Source organism: Pristiophorus japonicus, chromosome 5, assembly GCF_044704955.1.
Source record: "Pristiophorus japonicus isolate sPriJap1 chromosome 5, sPriJap1.hap1, whole genome shotgun sequence".
Taxonomy (NCBI): Eukaryota; Metazoa; Chordata; class Chondrichthyes; family Pristiophoridae; genus Pristiophorus; species Pristiophorus japonicus.
In genome coordinates, this window is record NC_091981.1 from 22,793,951 (window position 1) to 22,818,005 (window position 24,055).

The 24,055-nt window shown below is 47.3% G+C and overlaps 1 protein-coding gene across 5 annotated transcripts in view; it reads right to left on the minus strand.

Annotated features, from left to right (window-relative positions):
* The window catches only part of cdv3 (carnitine deficiency-associated gene expressed in ventricle 3), a 41,683-nt gene extending 20,021 nt beyond the window's left edge, over positions 1-21,662 (minus strand). For 2 of the 5 annotated variants that reach the window (XM_070880397.1, XM_070880396.1), the window contains exons 1-4: positions 21,025-21,661; positions 13,224-13,300; positions 9,206-9,342; positions 7,393-7,552 (exon numbers count right to left, since the gene is read on the minus strand). In XM_070880397.1, the coding sequence (XP_070736498.1) occupies positions 7,393-7,552; positions 9,206-9,342; positions 13,224-13,300; positions 21,025-21,504 (854 nt within the window). In that variant the 5' untranslated portion in view covers positions 21,505-21,661. Of the gene's footprint in view, positions 1-1,066; positions 2,714-2,799; positions 6,088-7,392; positions 7,553-9,205; positions 9,343-13,223; positions 13,301-21,024 lie in introns of those variants that run through there. The other 3 variants (XM_070880398.1, XM_070880394.1, XM_070880395.1) reach the window with 3 other exon arrangements.
* Positions 21,663-24,055: the final 2,393 nt, after the last annotated feature.

The window sequence follows — 24,055 nt, forward strand, 5'->3', positions numbered from 1 at the left end:
CTGTGGGAGTATTCGAAGAATGCCAAGAGTTTTATTCTAGCTAATGGGTGTAAAGAAGTGGGTTAGAGAATCATTGGGTCATAAGGTATGTGACTGCAGGATGATTCCAGTGTCGCCATAATGGTTGCCTACCTTCGTTTTTCACTTTTGAAGTTGGTAGGAGTGCTCCAGTCTTTCTATTTAAATTTTAATTTGGGGGTTTGATTTAATGCCACGTGCATTTCCAGCATGTTGTGTTTTTTTTCTTCATTTTCAGCATTTGTAATTTTTGTGTAGAATCTATTCTCTGTTTCACCCAAACACCCGTGTTAAATTTTGTGATTGGGACACAGCGGCTTCAGGAGAATGAACTGGATACAATCAAGCTGAGTAATGGCCATAAGGAAAGGCTTACTCCTTAAATAAAAACTCAAAATAAATATCCCCCGAATTTTGAAAACTGCTTTCAAAGCAACCAGCGCTATAGTTATCCCCAACATTGGGAGGAAAGGGACTGAAAAGATTGGCACGAAGGCTGTCTAGGACAATAATGTAACTGCGGACACTTATATCAGAGCCCACTCCACTCTCTCCATAGTATGTGGGGTATAACAAAAGTATTAAAATGTTGGAACAAGTTATCTCCATCTGAAATTCACTAGCAACACAAAATTACTTTGGATGCAAAACCACAGAATTTAATTTAGCCTCTCCTTCGTTACGTAAGGATTTTAAAACAAGTCAGGTCCTTAGTGAAATACCAACATCTGCCACTAGGTGCATGCAGTATTAGTAGTAAACTGTAGTTAAGTTGTTTTACCAGCAGCGGCTCACAGCAGAAAGTCCACTTTGTACAGGTACTGCAATTGTATTTTCCCCCCCAATCAGATTAATATGTCATCCATTGTGTCAAAATGCATTTTGAACCAGAAGTCATGATCCGAATAGCTATGGTCCCAATCAATTCTTGTGGCCAGCAATTTATGAATTATTACCCCACTTCCCCGCTCTCCTCCCCCTCCACCCTCCCTCCCCACCCCCAATACTGCGCCGGCAGTGCCTGAACCAAACGTTGTAAGAAACAAAATATTTGCATGTTGCAGCTTTATTGATTTATTTCATTTTTGTTTTCTCCAGTACAGCCATAATACATGCCCAGGATTCAAACAGGTTCAGACAATAGCTGCTGCTCCATTTGTATAGCACAAAATAGGTTCTAAATGTGCATCTTAAAACAATCCAATAATGCTTATTCTGAGTAAAGTGTTGCTGTTAGTTCTTGAACAGAGAATTAATTTTATTGCAAGCCAAAAGGAAGGGAATTTGGAAATGCAACAGGTCTGGGCCTAAGATGCACTGAATTGTTTTTGCCTAATTTTAAAAGTGGTCTTAAAACCAGAACCTTAAGAAAATACTGTACCAAAAAGTCTTCATAAATAGTTGTACAGCGGCTATATTTTTTGGAACTGTAACCTTAAACTTTATTCCCCCACCAAGTTAAGGTCTCATAATAGGTAATTACATAAATACACAAAAATTGGATGAATTAAATTCAACCTCCAGAGGTTCAGTGACAAGTGTCATCATTAATGTCACATGTAACGAGCACTAGATTGATTGTTCAGGTGATATTATGCAAATAATTCTAGAAGGAACACTGTTGTTGCAAAGCCCTCTTTTCAGTTCCCCATTTCCAGGTCGCTGTTTAACGGCTGGTAACCACTACAGTTCTTAAGACGGCCGGAGATTTGAGGACCATGTGGTTTATTGATGATGCCACTTACAAACGTCAACAGAATTCTACAAAGGATGAAGTTTATCCTAGATCCAAGTTAGGCTACGGTGCTCTTAGCATTGGGGAGGTTTGGAGAGGGATACCGCTATGGGAAAGCAGACTGCAAGCTCTGCATTACTGCCATCAAAAATACACACGCTGGGAATGATCTTATGCAGGAAAGCGATGCACTCCAAGACATTGCATGCAGCCACTTAGCCCCAAGCCTGAAAAGCAGATGTTTTAACAGATGCCACACAGGATTTTTATTTTATGGTAAGGTCACTTAAAGTTGTGCAGTCTCTTAAATTCAATTTGTGGACCGATATACAATTTCTATTTCTGCTCCCAGGAATTTAGCAGTTTAATACTCTGTAATATTCAACTATGTGTTGGAACACTCCTTTTTAAAAAAAAAGATAGCAAACTTGGTGGCAAACGCGGTACAGTCAAAATGGTGTCCACAGTTCTCACTGCCAAACTGAGGTAGTCACCTTTGAGGCTCAATATTCAACTAGAAAGCAGGACTATAAACAAATGGACTACTTAATGGCTGCATTTTTAATCTTTATCCAAAAATGTCGCTCCAAGAGTGACTTGACACTTCATTCAAACTCTCATATCAATTCCAGTCCAGAGTAGATGACAGCAGTCATTGTGCTTCAAGCTTAAAATTCCCATGATGCCTTGCAGATGCCTCATTTGTCCGCAGAAGCCTATACCAGCTCAATGAAACTTTTCTGGCATTGTGCGGTGAAGACAGATGGTATCCATGTAGTTTAGTTACCTGGGGTGGAACACAGAGCAGCAGTCTGTAAAATATGCACCAACATTTACTGCTCCCCAAGAACAGCAAACTGGTTGCCAAGTTCTAGCTGAACGGACTGACTTTTAGAACCATCCTCTCTGGCTCTGTTTTTGTATTTCACCATCTCAAAGGTCTTTTCCATTTCTTTATCTCTGGGGAAAAACAAGTTATGATCAGCTAGATAAGGGCTCAAACACAAAACTAGAAAATGTAACCAAAAAAAGGTTAGATTACCTACCAGAGGCACGGTCTTCCTCATTCTTTGAATGTAGTTCAACCGCCACATACAAATCAATAGGCTGTCATTCAATGAGGGAAAACCACCAGGACACTGCCCCTTTTAAAGTTTAGCATCATTCAAGTGTTACGCAGATCACATGGTGCTCGCCCACCCAGATATAAAAAAGGACCGTGTTCTGGCAATGTAGTTGGGTTCTTCTGAAGGCAACAGCAGTGAAAGTAAACACTGAAAATTTAAATTCCAAGTTCCCAAGAGTGGGAAAAGTAAGAAACCGTAGGGAAGAAGCAGCTTTGTATATGGACGTTACCTGCAGCAGGTAATCCAGCACATTCACTTCCGTCCAACCTCCACAAACAAATTCATGCGTTTCTGTTCTACTTTGACATCACACAGAAGCTGGAAGTTCGCTACCTCAATACTGAAGCCAGACAAAAGGCTGTTAGTCAAGATTCATAATTATTTCATGTCGTGTCTAGAAGCTTGGGTCAATAGTGGCCCGAACACAAGCAGAATGACCCAGGGCGACAAAACCAATTAAATGCCATACTATATTCTGCTGCCTAACTGGCCACACCTTGCTCATCAATACAAATTACATAATCTTGTGTTACCAAACAATGACCTACACTAGGCCTCTCATCCAAACAGAACACCAAATCTCCAATCAACCAAATGAAATGGAGACAAATTTAAATCCATTTTAGGCATAACCTTCAGCCCTGCCCTATTTTAATACCAAATGTTACACTGTGCAAATACCACCAGAACACAAACTCAACTATTGTAATCTTGAGCTGAATCCTGACAAAGCAATGTAACAGACTTAAACAAAGGAATTTAAAAGATTACATAAAATCACAGATTCCAATGCAAGTTTGTGCAAAACAAACAAATTTGCATAAGCATTATTAGACAAACTGCTTAATTTTCCAAGCAACTTTCACAATTGTAGAATGCAGCAGATTCCCTCCAATGTAAAATTTCCTATGGGACGACGACAATGGTTACCACATGAAACCGAAATGAGCTGAAGAGTGCAAATACATAAACCACCAGAACTCTGGAGGTTTACTTCTGCTACACTGATGCTAGTAAATAAAAAGTACTTCCACTTGATGGTCCTAACTTTTATGATGCTAATAATTGCAAGCAACTGATGGCAGAAAGCTTTACACAGCCAGACTGCTTCTGTTCAGAGTTAAGCCATCAAAATGGAGGATCCGAGCAGCACTGCGACACATCTGGTTTTATCATCTGACAAGCATCCTGCCTGCACAAGATCGAGACGCCTCTTGTATAGGCCACAATCAGCACTTCATTCCAATAGATCCAAGAACCAGGTCTTGTTTGGCCAACAGGATGACTTCCATCAGCTCCAGTTGTAACCCAGTGAACGATCGGTGGACAAAGAATTCAACAATCTCTCCACACAATACATTTATTTTCCTTTTTGGTAAACAAGCTTGAATGATTTGGGATATAGAAGAATAATTCTGGCCTCAAGGTTCTGAAAAGTTGCCGTGGGATATCTTCAATTAACTTCACCCCTAGAATTTGGGTTTGCAGATGAAAAGTCAATCCTGGTCGCTGCTCAAAGTATCGACATCCACATGGCAATGTGGAGAAAGAATATGAAAATTCTGACATCAAGGCATGGCTGAAAAACAGGTCAGGAATGAGACGTAGCCAGAATGCCACCAATTAGCTGATGTGTTCCTTGACCAGTTAACCACACTTGAAGCTCAAGTTGGTTTGCACACCATGGTTTGTGCAGTTGGGACCTCATATCTTCGATGCTGCAAGCTGAGCAGGAAGTAGTCTCTAGGATGATAAGAGGTGGCTGAGCACCCTCAAAACGATTAGTTTACCTTTGTCTCAAGGCCATCATAAGTTGTAAGGTGCCTTCCTGGAAGATTGATGATCTATGATAATAGTGCATCTTCTGTCCACTGCAAAGGCAGTAGTAATAGACTTGATAATCTTGCATACACCACCACAAAAGGTATCTACTACCAACTCGGGGGATCTGCGTGTAGCACAAAACCCCACACCATACAGAGAGGGTCATGGATTCAGGGTGCATGCTGCTGAAGAAACCTTACTGGCAGTGTACATATGCCCAGATCAGTCTGGAACCAGCACCTATTGACCCTGCCTGGGTCCAAGACAGATTTCTTTCATTTCACAAATCCACTCTAGAACACTCAATCTACTGGGATCACCACCTGTACAGTACCATGAATATGCACTTGCATAAACCATTTGCCCAGATATGATTTAATGTGAAATGTCACCAAAGAAAAGATCACAGACACTCTGGGTTCGGATATCAGGTTGAAAGAACTCGATATTAATAATTTACTTCCTGCACAGAGCTTCAGTTAGCTTCTATACGACTCTTACAAAAGCATATAACCACGTTCTACAGCCACTAGCCAGTTTCCAAGATGCATCGCATTGGCATTATAAACTTTCCAGATTGGAGGAGGTCTGGGCTCATAGCCAAATGATTTATATTAGAGATAAAGAATTAAAATCCACATTGCCCTGGCCTAGGGTAGCTTATTTATGGCCTGGCAATGCCAAAGCTTCTGCTCTTTTAGGGCTAAAGACACCTTCCCATCAGCAGCCAGTCCTACTGTTACTCTTCTGAACCTCAGAGAAAGCATGATGAACGTGCAACCTTCTCAGACGTTCTCCTTGATCCAAACATCCAATACAATAAGGTCCCACATTTTCACAAACAGTCCGCCCCCTCCCCCCCCCAAAGGTTGAGGGTGCTTCCTGCCTTCCCTGCTCGAGTTCAGGTGCGAGGCCGGTTCTGTCTCCAAAGGAGCTCTACCTTCCTTTCATAGGTGGGCATCCAGCCGAATGTACAGTGTGACCAACCATGCTCAGAATGGTTTTGAAACTGCTAGTGTTTCTGGATGCTCTCTCTCCCCTTGTTCCCTGAAAGCTGCAACTGGAGGTCTTTATATTAACAAAAAGTCTTAAGCCAAGCATGGCTATGCATTAAAGATACTTTGGGACTGCAGATTTTTGCAAGTGCGCTGCAGTTGGCCAGGGCATCTCTCTCAAACACCCACACTTTTTGGGACCTATACTAGGGGTATAGCAGCCATGCTATGTATAGCGGCCATGTTATGTATAGCTGATGTGCTTATAGGTAATTCACAAATTATTAGAGGAATTCATGACAGCTAGCATGACAATCCAACCGTGGCAGCCTATTTGTATGTGGAGATCGAACAAATAAGGATGTACAAATGAAGGTAAGTCAGATCACTGAAAAATATAAATATTTTTAAGTAAACTGCAAAAAATATCGAAGTGTCTGACATATACAATGATTTTCATTGGATTTTCTATACAAGAAAATGTATGGTTCTTCGTTTTCAGTTCTTCCCCCTCCCCACATCAAAGATTCATGTTAATGTACATGGGTGGTGGGAGCAGCCTTCTAGTAATTTACCCAAAGTGTGCCTCAACAATAGGCTATTCTACGGTACGGCAAGTGATCCAAGGCGGAGGAGCGATGAGGGATCGTGGCTGAAACTAGGTGGGTGATCGTGGTGGAGATCTGGCCAATGTTTGGTGCGGAGGAGATCATGGTGGAGGAGCGCTGAGAGATCATGGTGGAGGAGCGCTGAGAGATCATGGCGGAGATGCGGCAAATGAGGGTATGGCTCCTGGTTAACCCTTGCCACTGGATAAAGGCCTAGCTCTGTCAAGCCAGTGTGGTAGCTGACGTGCAACGGTCATGACACATTAAAACATTTCACACACAGGCATCTTCTACCCCTTCAATTGGAGTTCAGGACTGGAACATCGGGTCCTTCACTGAAACATCTGTGAACTCGTGGAAGCAAGTCATTCTCGTTCGAGGAACCACCTATGATGATTATGATACGGTAAGGCTATCGCAGTCGAGCCTGATCCTATTTCCACCCAATGTCTACATGCACACTTTCACCGGGAGTCGATTCCCTCTCCCTATCCCAGAGTATTGAAGCAACTTCAGGACCCACATACTCCCCAGCCCCCCACGATTCAGGACAAACCAAAGATTGAACCTAAAAAGTTGCTACTCAGAATGGCCTGCACTGCACCAGATAGTATATACACACTCTCTGACCTACTAGCAAACCATAGTGCATTTTTAATTCTTGCCTAAGCTTGCTAAAATCCACAGGAACTTCTCGGAGCAGCTTACTCACTTAGCGACATTTTTTAAAATACTTTTTTAATTTCATTTAGATAATGCAAATATTTTGCATATTTTTTTCTGGTGTATTGGAATGGAGCCAGGAGAGAACACAGCAGATGCTATCTTCATATGCAACTGAATAGTACCAAATCGGCACGGTTCACAAATATCAAGATGTTGGGGCAGAACAGCAAGTCTGCGAATCAGAGTTCAAAAACTGAAAATGAAGAACCTCAAGAAAATATCACTGAAAAATATTGAATGTTTTTCATTAAAAAAAAAACAATTTTTTTTATTCAAAAAAAAAATCAAAACTGGCAAGTATCTGTGGAAATCAAAGAAGTGTCAAATCACGAATAGTAAGCAAATACATCCAGGCTTACTTTCTGGTTTCTACATGCTTTGCGGAAGCTTGTAGGGATGGAAACTGTGCATCGTTGAAGATTTCTGGTGGTCCTTGTGATTGCGTTCTTCTCGCATTACCCAATCTGGCTGCAGGCGGTCGATACACCCCAGATGGCTTTGGTTCTGGGACTTCTGCAACTGGAGTCACAGTGGGTGTTAGACAAAATGGAAATAACTTCTGCAACAGTTCAAACATTTCTACACTAACAAAATAACAATTAACCATGGTGGCTCACTGTTCCGTGCAGTGTTAGATAATAGCTTAACCATATGATTTTGTCACAGGAACCTACCTGTTTAGAAGGCGAGGCATTTCCCCAGAAGTGAAAAGAACCAGGGTCACAAACTGGCCACTTCAGCTGCCTCAATAGCAACACTGAGCCCTGTGAAATTATTTTTTCGCACTTTCCTGCTCAGGGAATGATTGCAGTGTTGCAAAATGGGGAAAAACTACAGACAAGTGAAAAGAAAGGAGATTCAACTGGATGGGAAGACGGATGGTATTGCCCAAGACAAAATGTCCGACACCTCCCACACTCAAATCTTCCAGTCCTCCTCCATATGCACACAATGGGGATTAACTCACCCTGGAGGGGGGGGGGGGGGGGGGGGCGGGTATGGCCACTCGTGGGCAGGGCCTGCGTCTAGTGCGGTGTTTTTAAAACTAGTGCAAAAGATCGTAGAGCCTATTTGCGCAGAACGCAATTAGCGCTTAAAATCCCACGATCTTCTGCGCTGATTTCGGGTGAATTGTGCGGGGGGGGAAACCTGCTCACAATCGAGCAGCAATCCCAGGCCCTGATGCCTGGAGGATTGGTAAAGGTCAATCCTTGACTGGTGCAAAAAGGCTGCGTCGACTGTTGTAAACCCACCAGTCAGGCAGCTGCCTTTTCCAGGGCCAGGAGGTTTAAAGAGTCGAGGCTAAGCCCAAGCCTCAATCAGCTTCGCACACAAGTAGGACAAGGAACCATCGGGGGTTTTGCAGGTCAGATAAACGACGCTTCCGAGCCAAATTTAGCTCAGCGTGTTGGACACTCCTGCTTTAAGGTTGCATCAGACCACGCAAACCTTCAGCCGAGAGGACACTTTCAACTTGAGGAACATGGAGGATAAGGTCAATGAGACAGGTGCCAAGAGTCATTCTCATGTCCCTCCTCGTAACCAGCTATAAAGTGGCATTGTCAAAAGATCTTCAGTCCATTTCAGCCATTTAATAAATTATATAATTCCCAGAGAGAGAGAGTTGGGGCAATTCAATTGTGTGTGAAGTTTCATGCCTTATTCTTTTCCTCAAATCATTTACAGGCTCCTCCTGTCCTGAATGCAGTGACTCTCAATGGATGAGGTAGGGTGCTGCAGACATGCGGTTTCACAGGTGGTAGCCCTTCACTAACTTGCTCAAGTAGCCACTCAGCATATGGACACATTGTGTGTTCCAGATAATGATGGTCAACCAACCTTTGATTTAACCATATTTGGATTAGCATAATTATGGTTTCATTTAAACAGTTTATCCTGCTTTGATAGCTATTTCATGGTCTGATAGCAGTGTTTTTAAAAAAAAGTCCTGAAAACATTTCAAAATTCTGCAGGAATAATGACTGGATTTTCTTCATTGGTCTATTCCAACATTGCACATTAAATAATGTCACAGTACTTTGCCAGATAATTCAAAATATTTTAGAATATGATAATTTGATGATCTGGAGCAATTTTGTGGTTATATGTGAATTTCAGGCTTTATTGGGTCCGTTAAATTCTATACATGTCCAAAACAACCCGAGCACTTACCCACAGCGATGGGTGCTTGCGCTGGCGTGATCTTATTCCAGGGCCCGACTGTCTTGTCCTCTCCTCTATACAAGATATTCTCTCCATCCTCACCTTGATCTTCTTTCTTCTCATTATCTTCTTCCTCTCTTTCATCACTGTCAAATTAGTAACAGCTAGCATTACGCCAACTCAATATTCTGTTCAGAGGCCACACGCAGCTCTGAAAATCGGTAACTATGTATAAAATCGCACTTATTTAAACTGACTGGCAACAGTAGGCTCAATAGATCAAATGATAATTCACTGTCTTCAGTGGACACTATCTCACAACCTGTGTTACACATTACTATAACAAATGTTTGATGTTGGAATGGGAACTCAGTCTAAGTTTTGACAGCTGATAAACCCAAAGAAACAGTCATCAACAAGTTACAAGAAACAGTTACCAAAGGAAAACATTTCAACCCATCCTTTGCCACTTCAGTTTTCCGGTCAACCAACCACAGTCCTATCTCCCTGTTAGAAAGCACATGGGAGATTAAGATAAGTCAGATTTTCCTGCTTTGTTGTCACTTACCACCTTCTGGTTATACCACAGTTGAAAAGTGAACTCTACCTGCCGGGGGGGTGGGGAAGAGTGGGGGGCGTTTGCGGTACATTCTATATTTTGCTACATAGCTCAAAACTGCTACAATATTCAGCATCACTGCCCCCTGAAATTAGAGTTGGCTCACCCAATCCATATTAGCAAAGAGCATGGCAGACTGACACATGTCGATACAACTCCTATTGCTGCTGTTATTCAGCTAACTTAATTTATAGAAATGAAGTAGAAACCAAGTGTGTATTCTCCAGAATTGGCCACTTTGGCAAGGCCCCGATGCCACCCCTGGAATTGTGCCCGTGGTGTGCCGGGTTGCATGTTTGCAACGTGTGGGAATCCTCTGCAAGATGCCCTGTGCCCGCGTCGTGCGTGCGCGTGATGGTACTGATGCCATGGTCCCACTGCAACATGGGAGCTCAGTAGAGACAAGCGAATGCCGATTTGAGCACCTGTCAGCAGTTCACACTGCAGGTGAATGAGGGCCGGGGCCAGGGAGAGCCGGGAGGTGAGTGGGAGCTACGGGATAGAGTCCCGTCGACCGCGGCGGACTTTTCTGGCACTGGGTTGCTAGTGGCTGTGGGCGGGGAGCCGTACAGCATGGTGTTACATCACAAGCTCCAACTGCTGCTATTCGTATGGGGAGGTTGAGTAGGTTGGGCCTCTACTCATTGGAATTCAGAAGAATGAGAGGTGATCTTAACGAAACATACAAGATTATGAGGGGGCTTGACAGGGTGAATGCAGAGAGGATGTTTCCACTGATGGGGGAAACTAGAACTAGAGGGCATGATCTTGGAATAAGGGGCCGCCCATTTAAAACTGAGAGGAGGAGAAATTTCTTCTCAGAGCGTGTAAATCTGTGGACTTCGCCTCCGCAGAGCTGTGGAAGCTGGGATGTTGAATAAATTGAACACAGAAATAGACAGTTTCTTAAACGGTAAGAGGATAAGGGGTTATGGGGAGCGGGCAGGGAAGTGGAGCTAAGTCCATGATTAGATCAGCCATGATCTTACTGAATGGCGGAGCAGGCTCGAGGGGCCGTATGGCCTACTCCTGTTCCTATTTCTTATGTCTTGAGAGAGCGGAGCACAACAGCAATCCCGATCCCTCGGCTCCTCTCTAGACAACAAACCCCCCCACACACACACACACACACAGACAGACCGCCCGGGCCTGACAACCCCGTCTTGTGTCAGCGCCACAAGGGATCTCGGAGTTTGCAGCCTGTGCCGTAGCCCGAGCTTCAATTAGCAACAAGGGAAAGAGATGAAATTTGAGAGGGATTTGAGACTGGAGGATGTCCTGGTAGCGATTATTTTACGAAACTAAAAATAAAATATTTGTAACCATTTTTTGAAGAACATCTTACATTCCCAGGAAACAATAGTAACATTCAGCTCCTAAAAGCCCATTCACCATTCAATTAGAGAATGGTGGCTGATCTGTATCGCAACTCGATTTATCCACCCTTGCCCCACATCCCTTACCCAACAAAAATCCATCAATCTCCAGTCTTGAAAGCTCATTGTCCCAGCATCCACATTTGGTAGAGAGAATTCCAGATTTCGATCACCCTTTGTGAAAAAAATGCTTCCCGATTTCCCTCCTAAATGGCCATGCTCTAATTTTAAGATCATGTCTCCTTGTTTTTGATTTGCCTATCAGAGGAACTAGTTTCTCTGCATCTAACTTCTCGAATTCTTTTTTCATTTTAAACACTTCGATCAGATCACCCCTCAACTTACTAAACTCAAGGAATATAAGCCAAGTTTATGTAACGTGTTCTCATAATTTAACCGTCTAAGCCCCGATATAATCCTGGTGAATCTGCAATGCCCCCCCCCCCCCCAGGGAAACATCACTCCTGAGGTGGTGCCCAAAACAGAACGCAGTACTCCAGATGGGGTCTAAGCAAGGCTCTATACAACTGCATAGCATCACTCGTTTGTATTCCAGCCTCCTTCAGATAAAGGCCAACATTCCCATTCAGATTGTTTTTTTGTACCTGTCTACTAATTTTAAATGACTTCCAAGTGTCTTTGCTCCTCTACAGTTCCTAGTTTCTCACCATTTAGAAAATAAAGATTCATCTTTTAGGTCTGCCTCATTAGGAAATAGCTTCTCTGTATCTACACTAATCGAATTCCTTCAATATTCACCCTTCAACCTTCTGAACTCACAGCAATAGACCAAGTTTATGCAACCGGCCTTAAAATTTAAGTCGGTAAGCCCAAGTATCCGTTTATTCTCAAATGGTTGCAATAGCAAAGTGAATTGAAGATTTTTCTCAAAAATGTAATTTTTGATATCTCGTTTGTTAACCCTGCAAAGTCTGCTTAGAAAATAAAATTAGCCTTGGTCCTCAGTTGCTGTCTTGTTAGGTCCAGGTAATTCATTTTGGAGGAAGTGATAAAATATGGAACCCATATTACAGTTAAGCAAGTTATGTCAACACACTGCACTCCCAGGGACTTCCATTTTTGTTTGATGTGGAAGAGTAAGAGGATTTAACGAGTTTGTATAGCACCATCCAGAACAGGCTAGACTGAAGTAACTTGGATCTAGTAGCACAATAAGCTCACTCTTTAAAAGAGCGTGCCTGCGGTGGGTGGGAGGAGGGAGGGTTGGAAGGAAAGAGGAGCACAGGGTTACACCCAAAAGAAAACAGTCCAAGTGCTAAGAATTTCTCTGTGCCTCCAAATAACCATTGCTGAATGTCACTGACAGCAAAGGCCAGGATGTCAGATCAGGTGCTGCCAAGGAAGTTATGCCAAACCGCTATAAAACACTGGGTTTGGCCTCAGCTATGATATGGTGTTCAATTCTGGGCACCACACTTTAGTAAGAATGCTCTAAATGTTAAGAGGAGATTTGATGGGTCTTCAAAATTATGTATGGTTTCGATAAGAGTAAATAAAGAGAAACTGTTTCTAGTGGCAGAAAGGACAGTAACCAGGGGAAACAGATTTCAGGTGACTGGCAAGAGAACCAGAGGCAACACGAGGAAACTCAAAAAATAAACACAGCCAGTTGTGGCGATCTGGAATGCACTGCCTGAAAGGGTGGTGAAAGCAGATTCAATAGTAACATTCAAAAGATAATTGGATTAATACTTGGGAAAAAAAATGACAGGGCTATGGGGATTAATTGGACAGCTCTACCAAAGACCCAGCAACAGCACGATGGGTTTAATGGCCTCCTTCCATGTTGCATCTTTCAATGATTAGGTCAATCATGTAAAATGAGTTTGACACAAATTTGTTTTTAAACCTTCAGGAATCAAAAATTACTTAATGCATTATTTCTGAATTATCACTAAACAATCAAAACTGAAACCAGATCAGTCTGGCTGTATTTTATAGTTATAGTTTAAGCTTAGTGAAAAGCTCTCCTTTAATTGAAATGCTAAATATTTAATTGTTTTTTGCTCACCTGATTTGTAAGGCGTGGATCCTCAAACCACTGTAATCAACTTCCTTTTGTTCAAACTCCTTCCATTCTTCATCCTCCTAAAATACATCAAGATTGGTGAAGTCAAACTAAGTTTATACCACCGAAAACATTGAAAAGCGAATCTTGTATAAAACACAGGTAACCAACCGTTTGTAAAAACCTAAAAAAAAAGATATTTTGCTTATGGAAGGACTGAATCATTTGTATAAAATACTCCCACTGGTAAATGACCCATTTGCCAACTGGAAAATGATCCATTTATCCCGACACTCTGTTCTCTGGTGGTTAGCCAATCCTCTATCCATGCTAATAGATTACCCCCAGCCCCGTGAACTTTTATCTTGTGCAGTAACCTTTTATGTGGCACCTTATCGAATGCCTTCCGGAAAATCACATCCACTGTTTCCCCCTTATCCACCCTGCTCATTTCATCCTTAAAGAACTCCAGCAAATTTGTCACGTTTTCCCTTTCATCAAACCATGCTGACTCTGCTTGCTTGAATTATGCTTTTCCAAATGTCCCGCTACTGCTTCCTTAATAATGGACTCTAGCATTTTCCCAACGACAGATATTAGGCTAATTGGTCTATAGTTTCCTGCTTTTTGTTTGCCTCCTTTTTTAAATAAGGGCGTTACATTTGCGGTTTTCCAATCTGCTGTGACTGCCCCAGAATCCAGGGAATTTTGGTAGATTACAACCAATGCATCGACTATCTCTGCAGCCATTTCTTTTAAGACCCTAGGATGTAAGCCATCAGGTCCAGGAGAGTTGCCCACCTTTAGTCCAATTATTTTACTAAGTACTACTTCATTAGTGACAGTGATAGTTTCTCCCTCCCTATAGCCCCTTGATTATACACCATTGGGATGTTTTTAATGCCTTCTACTGTGAAGGCCAATATAAAATATTTGTTCCAATGTCTCTGTCATTTCTCTGTTCTTCATTATTAATTCCCCAGTCTCATCCTCCAGGGGACCAACATTTACTTTAGCCACTCTTTTTATGTACCTGTAGAAACTCTTTCTATCTGTATTTATATTTCGTGCTCGTTTACTTTCATAATCCATCTTACCTCTCTATAAAACACTGGTTAGGCCTCAACTGGAGTATTCTGGGCACCACACAAGTCTTTGGAGCGGGTGCAGAGATTTGCTATAATGATACCTAGGATGAGAGACCAGTTATGTGGCGAGACTTAGAGACTCTAGGATTGTTCTCTATAGCTCAAAGTTAAGGGTTGATTTAATAGGTGTTGAAAATTATGGAGGGGTTTGATAGAGTACATAGGGGTAAACTTACCACTGGCAGGTAACCAAGAGGGCACAGATTTAAGATAATTGAGAAAAAAAAACAGAAGGGAGATTAGATTTTTTTAAATAAACGCAACAAGTTGGTATGATCTGGAATGCCCAACTGGAAGCAGATTCAATACCAACTTTGAAACGGGAATATCCAGTACATGCATATGAAAAGGAAACATTTGTAGGGCAACAGGGAGGGAGTGGAACTAATTGGGTAGCTCTCTTTCTGTGCTGTATGATTCCATGATTACTTAACAAATTTTGGGCAAATTCAGTGCTACATGCGATGACTGAGAAAATGGAAAGGTACGTCAGTTACATTCCAAACCTACGAGCCGAGGCAGGTGATGGCAAGTTAGTCAATGGTGGGGCGAAACAAGTGGGGCTGCACAAGAGGCCAGAGTTGGAGGCACACAATGTTCTCAGAATTGTAGGGCTGGAGGTTAGAGAGATAGAGAAGGAACAGGCCATGAAACAATTGAAAAATGAGGAGAATTTATTTGAAAGCGTTGGGGACCAGGAGATAGGTCAGTGAGAGAAAGTGACCGCAGACATGTTGTGCGTGTTGTCATAGTGCTCCCCAATGAATCTGCTTTGGTGTTAACGCGAATGAGACTGCAGGTAAATGTAATGTTCACTCCTCCAAAGTTTCCTTTTTTAAATATATACATACGCACACATCCTTCCCGCCTTTCTTCCGATCTTACCCTGGAGCTAACAGGTGTACATGGCTTTGGAATGGAGGACAGGAGAAAAATGCTTTTTGGGGAAACTAATAGCAGATGAAAATTAAATAAATTGGAAAAAATCAGGTTCTCTACTCAGTTCTTTACATCTAAGCCATGATATTTGACAAAAGACTTGTTTTAATTCTATTCATCCCCAAATGCTATTTTAAACATCTCCTGGAAAGATACAACAGTTGCATATAACTGTTGGATTACAATCATTGACATAGGAATGGTCTGCAAGGTATTTGAAGAAATGGCAATGAACAGTTTAAAATCTATTTTCCCAATCCTAAAGTGCTGCATAGTATTAAAAAAGCTTACTTCAGCACTTTGAAGGCCAGAATAGGATATTCAGACACTTATCACAGCATGAAAATGATCCCACTGTATCAAATGTTTAGAATATTTTCTCAGGCTGTGGGGAATGCTGCCATTTATTGCCCATCCCTAGTTGCTCGGAGAAGGTGTTGGCAGCAGGGATTTTTCCTGAGCAGCTGCAGTTCCTGTGGTGATGGGACTTACACAATTATGCTAGACCGGGAAGGCCAGGACTTTTTGACCCGATGATATACATCAACGTCGGGATAGCGTGTGACATGATTGTGTTCCTGTGACATTACTGCACTTGTCCTTCTCAGTGGTAGAGGTTGCAGTACTGGCAGATGCTGCTGAGGTAAGCACAATTAATAGTGCATTCTGGACAGTACATACTGCAGTCACAATGCACTGGCGATAGAGAGCTTGGTGACAGGGTTGCTGCATCCATACAATTGAGTATTCCAGCACGCTGGTGACTTGAGCCACTCATTGCTCTTATGGCCAGTTTCGATGGGGTTTTTCAGTTAACAGTGCTAATGGTGGGGTACTCAGCAATGTTCCCTGTAGGCTGCGTAGCGCTCCAGGGATCCTGCACAGCCGGCTTTTAAATAGAGGGCAGCCGGAACTTACTTTACAGGGAACATCGGTACTCAGTGATGGTGCTGTATTGAAGGTCAGTAAGCGGTGATTGGACCTTTTCTTGGTAGAGATGGTCAATGCCTGGCAAAAATATTACTTGCCACTTGCCAGCCCAACGTGGATGCTGTTCAGGTTCTGCTACAAGCTGGCATTGGTTGCTTCATTACAGGCACTGTGAACAAATCAAATACCCCAGCTCCTGCCCTATGACAGAGGAAAGCAGCTCAAGATGCTTTGGCCGAGGACATTGACCCGAGGAACTCCCACAACCATGATGGGGGCTGTGATAATTAACTCCAATAACCTTCCTGTATGTTAGGCATGGCTTCACAGGGAGGATGTTTCCTCTGGCTGAGGAGTCTACAACCAGGGGTCAGTCTCAGAATAAGGGGTCGGCCATTTAGGACTGAGATGAGAAGAAACTTCTTCACTTAGAGTGGTGAATCTTTGGAATGCTCTACTCCAGAGGGCTGTGTAGGCTCAGTCTTTGAGTATATTCAAGACAGCAATGGATAGATTTTTGAATATTAAGGGAATCAAGGGTCATGGGGACAGTCCAGGAAAGTAGGGTTGAGGTAGAGCAGTCATCTTATTGACTGGTGGAGAAGGCTCAAGGGGACAAATGGCCTACTCCTAATTCTTATGTTCTTATGACTCCAGTCACTAGATGGTGCTCCTGACCATAAGCTTTGCTAGAGCTTCTTGGTGCCACATTGTCAAATGCTGTCTTGATGTTGAGCAGCTATTCACCACTTGCATTCATATCTTGGATCAAGGCTGTGCCAGGGTCGAGAGCCAAGCGGTTCTGGTAGAACCCAAACTGAACACTGACAAGCAGATTATTGGTGACTTTGTAACTTGATGGCAATATCAATGACTTCTTCCATCACTTTGCTGAGGAGGCTCACAACCCCTTCTGTGGATAGGACATACTACATACTCTAGCATCATAGCCAATTGTTCCCATGCCTTTGCTGCATTGTCATTTTTAAACGCCTAGTGGAGGGCCCCAAATTAGCTGGCTACTGACATCTATAATGGTGAGAACTACATGAGGCTGCCAATGGCTGGAAATGCTTGCAAACACCTCAAACTGGTCTCCTGTACTCACTTGCTGGGTTATCTGTGGTTGGGGACGCGGATGCTCCTCCTGTTATTTGCCCAACTATCCACCACTATTCTTGACTGAATTACACAGAATTTACAACATAATCAGACCATTTCGGCCAAACTGATCCATGCTGGCATTTGTGCTCCACACCAGTCTCTTCCCACTCCGCCCCCTTTCACTGAACTTCATTAGCATAAACTTATATTCCTTTCTCCCTCGAGTCTTTATCTAGCATCCCCTTAAGTGCATCTATACTCTTTCAAATCAACGCCCAAAACAGATTAACTGGTCATTTATCACATTACCGTTGGTGGGATATGGCTTATATAAAATGGCTGCTACAATCGCCTACATACTGCACTTCAAAGTAACTCATTCTATGACCCCCACCTTGATTACACTCTCACATCCCGATTCCTACCATTCTTCCAGTTCTCAGTCACATCCATTGACAATGCCACCCCCCCCCCGCCCCCACATAAACCAGGAGCTCCAATCCTCCTCTCTATAGACCATGAAGCCCCAATCCCCCTTGTATAGACCAGGAGGCTCCAATTCACCACCCTCCCTAAACCAGAGGGCCGTAACCCCTCCCCCAAAACCAGGACCCCCAATCCTCCTCCCAGCTGCCCCAAAGCCCCCTACCTCGACCAAATCCCCTTCTCTACACGAGGTCCCATCACTTCTCTCTCCCTCCCCCCCACCCCCCAACTTACACCAAAGGCCCCAATCCCACCCCTCACTAGACCGGAGGCCCCCTCCCCCCAGACCAGAGGGCCCATTTCTCCCACCCCCAGACCAGAGGGCCCATTTCCTTCCCACCCCCCAGACCAGAGGGCCCATTTCCTCCCCACCCCCCAGACCAGAGGGCCCATTTCCTCCCCACCCCCCAGACCAGAGGACCAATTTCCTCCCCACCCCCCAGACCAGAGGGCCCATTTCCTTCCCACCCCGCAGACCAGAGGGCCCATTTCCTTCCCACCCTGCAGACCAGAGGGCCCATTTCCTCCCCACCCCCCAGACCAGAGGGCCCATTTCCTCCCCACCCCCCAGACCAGAGGGCCCATTTCCTTCCCACCCCGCAGACCAGAGGGCCCATTTCCTCCCCACCCCCCAGACCAGAGGGCCCATTTCCTCCCCACCCCCCCCCCCAGACCAGAGGGCCCATTTCCTTCCCTTTCTCCCCCCGCCCCAGAGGGCCCATTTCCTTCCTCCCCCCCCCCCCCCAGACCCAGAGGGCCCATTTCCTTCCTTTCTCCCCCACCACCCCCCAAGAACCAGAGGGCCCATTTCCTTCCCTTCTCCCCCCCCCCACCCCCCAGAGGGCCCATTTGCTCCTCCCCCCAGACCCAGAGCGCCCATTTCCTTCCTCCCCCCCCCCCCCCCCAGACCAAGAGGGCCCATTTCCTTCCCCCCCCCCCCCCCCCCCAGACGGCCCATTACCTTCCCTTTCCTCTCCCCCTCAGACCCAGAGGGCCCATTTCCTCCCCCCCCCCAGACCCAGAGGGCCCATTTCCTCCCCCCCCCCCCCCCCAGAGGGCCCATTTCCTTCCTTTCCCCTCCCCCCCCCCCCCCCCAGAGGGCCCATTTCCTCCCCCACCCCCAGAGGGCCCATTTCCTCCCTCCCCCCCCCAGAGGGCCCATTTCCTTCCCTTTCCTCCCCCCCAGACCCAGAGGGCCCATTTCCTTCCTCCCCCCCACCCCCAGAGGGCCCATTTCCTTCACTTTCCTCCCCCCGCCCCCAGAACCAGAGGGCCCATTCCCTTCCTCCCCGCCCCCCCCCCCCCCCCCAGACGGCCCATTCCCTTCCTCCCCCACCCCCCCCCCGCAGACCCAGATGGCCCATTTCCTTCCCTTTCCTCCCCCCCAGACCCAGAGGGCCCATTCCCTCCCCCCCCCCCCCCAGACGGCCCATTTCCTTCCTCCCCCCCCGCAGACCCAGAGGGCCCATTTACTTCCCTTTCTCTCTCCCCCCCCCCCCCCAGAGGGCCCATTTCCTTCCTCCCCCCACCCCCAGACGGCCCATTTCCTTCCCTTTCCTCCCCCCCGCAGACCCAGAGGGCCCATTTCCTTCCCTTTCTCTCCCCCCCCACAGACCCAGAGGGCCCATTTCCTTCCCTTTCTCTCCCCCCCCCCCCCCCCCGAGGGCCCATTTCCTTCCCTCCCCCCCCCGACGGCCCATTTCCTTCCCTTTCCTCCCCCCCCTGCAGACCCAGAGGGCCCATTTCCTTCCCTTTCTCCCCCCACCCCAGAGAGCCCATTTCCTCCCCCCCCCCAGAGGGCCCATTTCCTTCCCTTTCCTCACCCCCCAGACCCAGAGGGCCCATTTCCTTCCTTCCACCAAGATGGCCCATTTCCTTCTCCTTCCTCCACCCCCCCCCCCAGAGGGCCCATTTCCTACCCTTTCTCCCCCCCTCCAGACCCAGAGGGCCCATTTCCTTCCCTTTCTCTCCCCCCACCCCCAGAGGGCCCATTTCCTTCCCTTCCCCCCCCCCAGACCCAGAGGGCCCATTTCCTTCCCTTTCTCTCCCCCCCCCAAATCCAGAGGGCCCATTTCCTTCCCTTTCTCCCCCCCCCCCCAGAGGGCCCATTTCCTTCCCTTTCTCTCCCCCCCAAATCCAGAGGGCCCATTTCCTTCCCTTTCTCTCCCCCCCCCCCAAATCCAGAGGGCCCATTTCCTTCCCTTTCTCCCCCCCCCCCCAGAGGGCCCGTTTCCTTCCCTTTCTCCCCCCCCCCCCAGAGGGCCCGTTTCCTTCCCTTTCTCTCTCTTCTCCCCCCCCCCCCCCCCCAGAGGGCCCATTTCCTTCCCTTTCTCTCTCTTCCCCCCCCCCAGAGGGCCCATTTCCTTCCCTTTCTCTCTCTCCTCCCCCCCCCCCCCCAGAGGGCCCATTTCCTTCCCTTTCTCTCTCTTTCCCCCCCCCCCCCCCCAGAGGGCCCATTTCCTTCCCTTTCTCTCTCTTCCCCCCCCCCCCAGAGGGCCCATTTCCTTCCCTTTCTCTCTCTTCCCCCCCCCCCCAGAGGGCCCATTTCCTTCCCTTTCTCTCCCCCCCCCCCCAGAGGGCCCATTTCCTTCCCTTTCTCTCCCCCCCCCCCCCCCCCCCAGAGGGCCCATTTCCTTCCCTTTCTCTCCCCCCCCCCCCAAGAGGGCCCATTTCCTTCCCTTTCTCTCTCCCCCCCCCCAAGAGGGCCCATTTCCTTCCCTTTCTCTCCCCCCCCCCCCCCCCAAGAGGGCCCATTTCCTTCCCTTTCTCTCCCCCCCCCCCCAAGAGGGCCCATTTCCTTCCCTTTCTCTCCCCCCCCAAAGAGGGCCCATTTCCTTCCCTTTCTCTCTTTCCCCCCCCCCCCCCCCCCCCCCCCAAGAGAGCTCATTTCCTTCCCTTTCTTCCCCCCCCGAGGGCCCATTTCCTTCCCTTTCTCCCCCCAGACCCAGAGGGCCCATTCTCTCCACCCCACTCCCCCTCCCATCAGACCAGATGGTCCATTCTCCTTTTCCCCTCATCAGACCGGAGGGTCACAATCATTTCCCCCCCCCCCCGCCCGGACTAATTCCTCCGCCACTTCCTGCCTTCCGCACCCCCAGGGCGGGGGACCTCATGAATTCCTCTCCCGCAGCCCAGCCCAGTATTTCCCTCCCCTCCCCGTGCCACCATTGCTCCCCTGCGCGGCCTCCCACTCTTACCCTCGCCCTCTCCATCTGCGGATCCTGGCCGTCGCCCTTCGCCGGCCGCTCCTTCTCCTTCTTGGGCTTCTTGACGACCGCCGCCGATGCGACCCCTGCGCTCGCCGCCGGCGGCCCGCCGGCCGTAGTTACCGGCGCCGGTTCGGCTACAGGCACGGCGTCAGGCGCGCTGGGAGCCGGGTCGGGAGCCGGAGCCGGAGCTGGAGCCGGACTGGGAATGGGAGCGGGCATGGTGGTGGTGGTGGTGGTTGTCGTCGTCGTTGGGGCCGGGGGAGCCGGGGCCTGGACGGGAGCCGGGGCCTCGGGTGCGGGCGGTGGCGCTGGCGCGCCGGTTGCGGCGGCGGGCGCCGCTTTGGTCAGCGCGGCGAGTCGGGCGGGCGCGGGGGGGCCCGCCTTGGCCACCCTGCTCTTGTCTTTCTTCTTCTTCTTGTCCCGCTTGGCGAAGAAGTCGTCGAGGCTCTTCTCCTCACGCTCGGCCATGGCGGCGGGTTACCCGGGGAGACGGTGGCGATGGGGGGGGAGGGGGAGCGCGCGGGAGGGAGGACGGACAGCCGGACACAGAGAGCACGAGCGCCTCACAGCCACTCACCCATGCCGACCCGAAGGCGCAACCTAACCCGCCGCCGCCGGAACCGGAAATTCACCCACCACCCCCCCCTGCCGGAGACTGACGGGCCCCCGCAGCCAATCGGGCGCGCCGACCTGCAGCGATTCAGCCAATGAGAGGGGGAGGGCGGGATCTTCCTTTTTTTTTTAACGCCAGCAAGCTTGGTTGCGTGGACAGAGCGTGGGCCCGCGGAGAGTGAGTCGCCTAATGGTGGATGATCGCCTGTGTGAGGGAAGGCCCACAACCAGATAGGCCCTGGCATCCCCTTCCTCGGGCATCCAGGCACTGGCTGGGGATGGATGGAATTTTTGGGGGAGGGTGGGAGGAAAGAAGATCTACTTTAGATCAGGCCATGAGATTAACTGCGGTTCTCCAGATTTCACTCGTTGTTCTCCAAGCACGCTCCTCGGGTGCCAGGTCATACATTCGGTCGACCCACCTCCACTGAAATGGAGGAGGAAGAGGGGAAGAAACAGAGGGGGAAGGAGGAAGGGTGGATGGAGAGGAGGAAGAGGAAAATAAAAAGAGGGGAAGGAGGAAGGGTGGATGGAGAGAAGGAAGGGGGAAAGAAAATGGGGGAAGGAGATCAGTAAGGTACAGAGAGGGAAAGGGCTATGGGGAAGAGTGTTGGGTGGCTTTGACGACTTGCCACTGTTTCAAGGCTTTGTGTGTGCCCAGGAACAAGTTCACACTTAGGCTACCAGTTCGTTTGAACCACCGCTGAACGCACCATGTATTATTAACATTGAACACCTAATTTAACACTTTATGCACACATTATGAGATTGACTCGGGTCATCATCATAGACAGTCCCTTGTAATCGAGAAAGACTTGCTTCCACTCTTAAAATGAGTCCTTATAGTCCAATACGAGAACCACAGTCCCTGTCACAAGTTGGACAGACAGTCGTTGAGGGAAAGGGTGGGTGGGTCTGGTTTGCCACACGCTCTTTCCGCTGGCTGCGCTTGATTTCTGCATGCTCTCGGCGATGAGACTTGAGGTGCGCAGCGCCCTCCCGGATGCACTTCCTCCACTTGGGGCAGTCTGGCCAGGGACTCCCAGGTGTCAGTGGGGATGTTGCACTTTTATCAGGGAGGCTTTGAGGGTGTCCTTGTGATGTTTCCTCTGCCCACCTTTGGCTCGTTTGCTGTGAAGGAGTTCCGAGTAGAGTGCTTGCTTTGGGAGTCTCGTGTCTGGCGTGCGGACAATGTGGCCTGCCCTGTGGAGCTGATCAAGTGTGCTCAGTGCTTCAATGCTGGGGATGTTGGCCTGGTCGAGGACGCTAATGTTGGTGCATCTATCCTCCCAGGGATTTGTAGGATCTTGCGGAGACATTGTTGATGGTATTTCTCCAGCAACTTGAGGTGTCTACTGTACATGGTCCATGTCTCTGAGCAATACAGGAGGTAGAAAAAGTTATAAGACAGCTTAAGAACCGCAAGGGGTACTTGTATTAGTGGCACCTTCTTCTGACTAACTTGATTTAATTTTTTGAGGAGGTAACCAGGAGGGTCAATGAGGGTAGTGTGTTTCGATTTGTGGTGTTTTGGATTTTAGCAAGGCTTTTGATAACGTCCCGCATGGCAGACTGGTCACGAATGTAAAAGCCCATGGGATCCAGGGCAAAGTGGCAAGTTGGATCCAAAATTGGCTCAGAGGCAGGAAGCAAAGGATAATGGTTGATGGGTGTTCTGGTGACTGGAAGGCTGTCTCCAGTAGGGTTCCACAGGGCTCAGTAATCGGTCCCTTGCTATTTGTGGTATATATCAATGATTTAGACTTGAATGTGGGGGGTATGATTAACAGGTTTACAGATGATACTAAAATCGGCTGTGTGGTTGACAATGAAGAAGAAAGCTGTAGACTGCAGGAAGATATCAATGAACTGGTCAGGTGGGCAGAACAGTGGCAAATGGAATTCAATCCGGAGAAGTGTGAGGTAATGCATTTGGGGAGGACTAACAAGGCAAGGGAATACACATTAAATGGTAGTATACTGAGAAATGTAAAGGAACAAAGGGACCTTGGAGTGCATCTCCACAGATCCCTGAAGGTAGCAGGCCAGGTAGATAAGGTGGTTAATAAGGCATATGGAATACTTGCCTTTATTAGCTGAAGCATAGAATACAAGAGCAGGGAGCTTATGCTTGAACTGTATAAAACACCAGCTGGAATACTGCGTGCAGTTCTGGTCACCACATTACAGGAAAGATGTGATTGCATTAGAGAGGGTACAGAGGAGAATTACGAGGATGTTGCCTGGACTTTAGAATTTTAGCCATGTGACAAGATTGGATAGGCTGAGTTTGTTTTCAATGGAACAGGAGGCTGAAGGGAGACCTTATTGAGGTGTATAAAATTATGAAGGGCCTAGATAGAGTGGATAGGACAGACCTATTTCCCTTAGCATAGGGGTTAAGAAC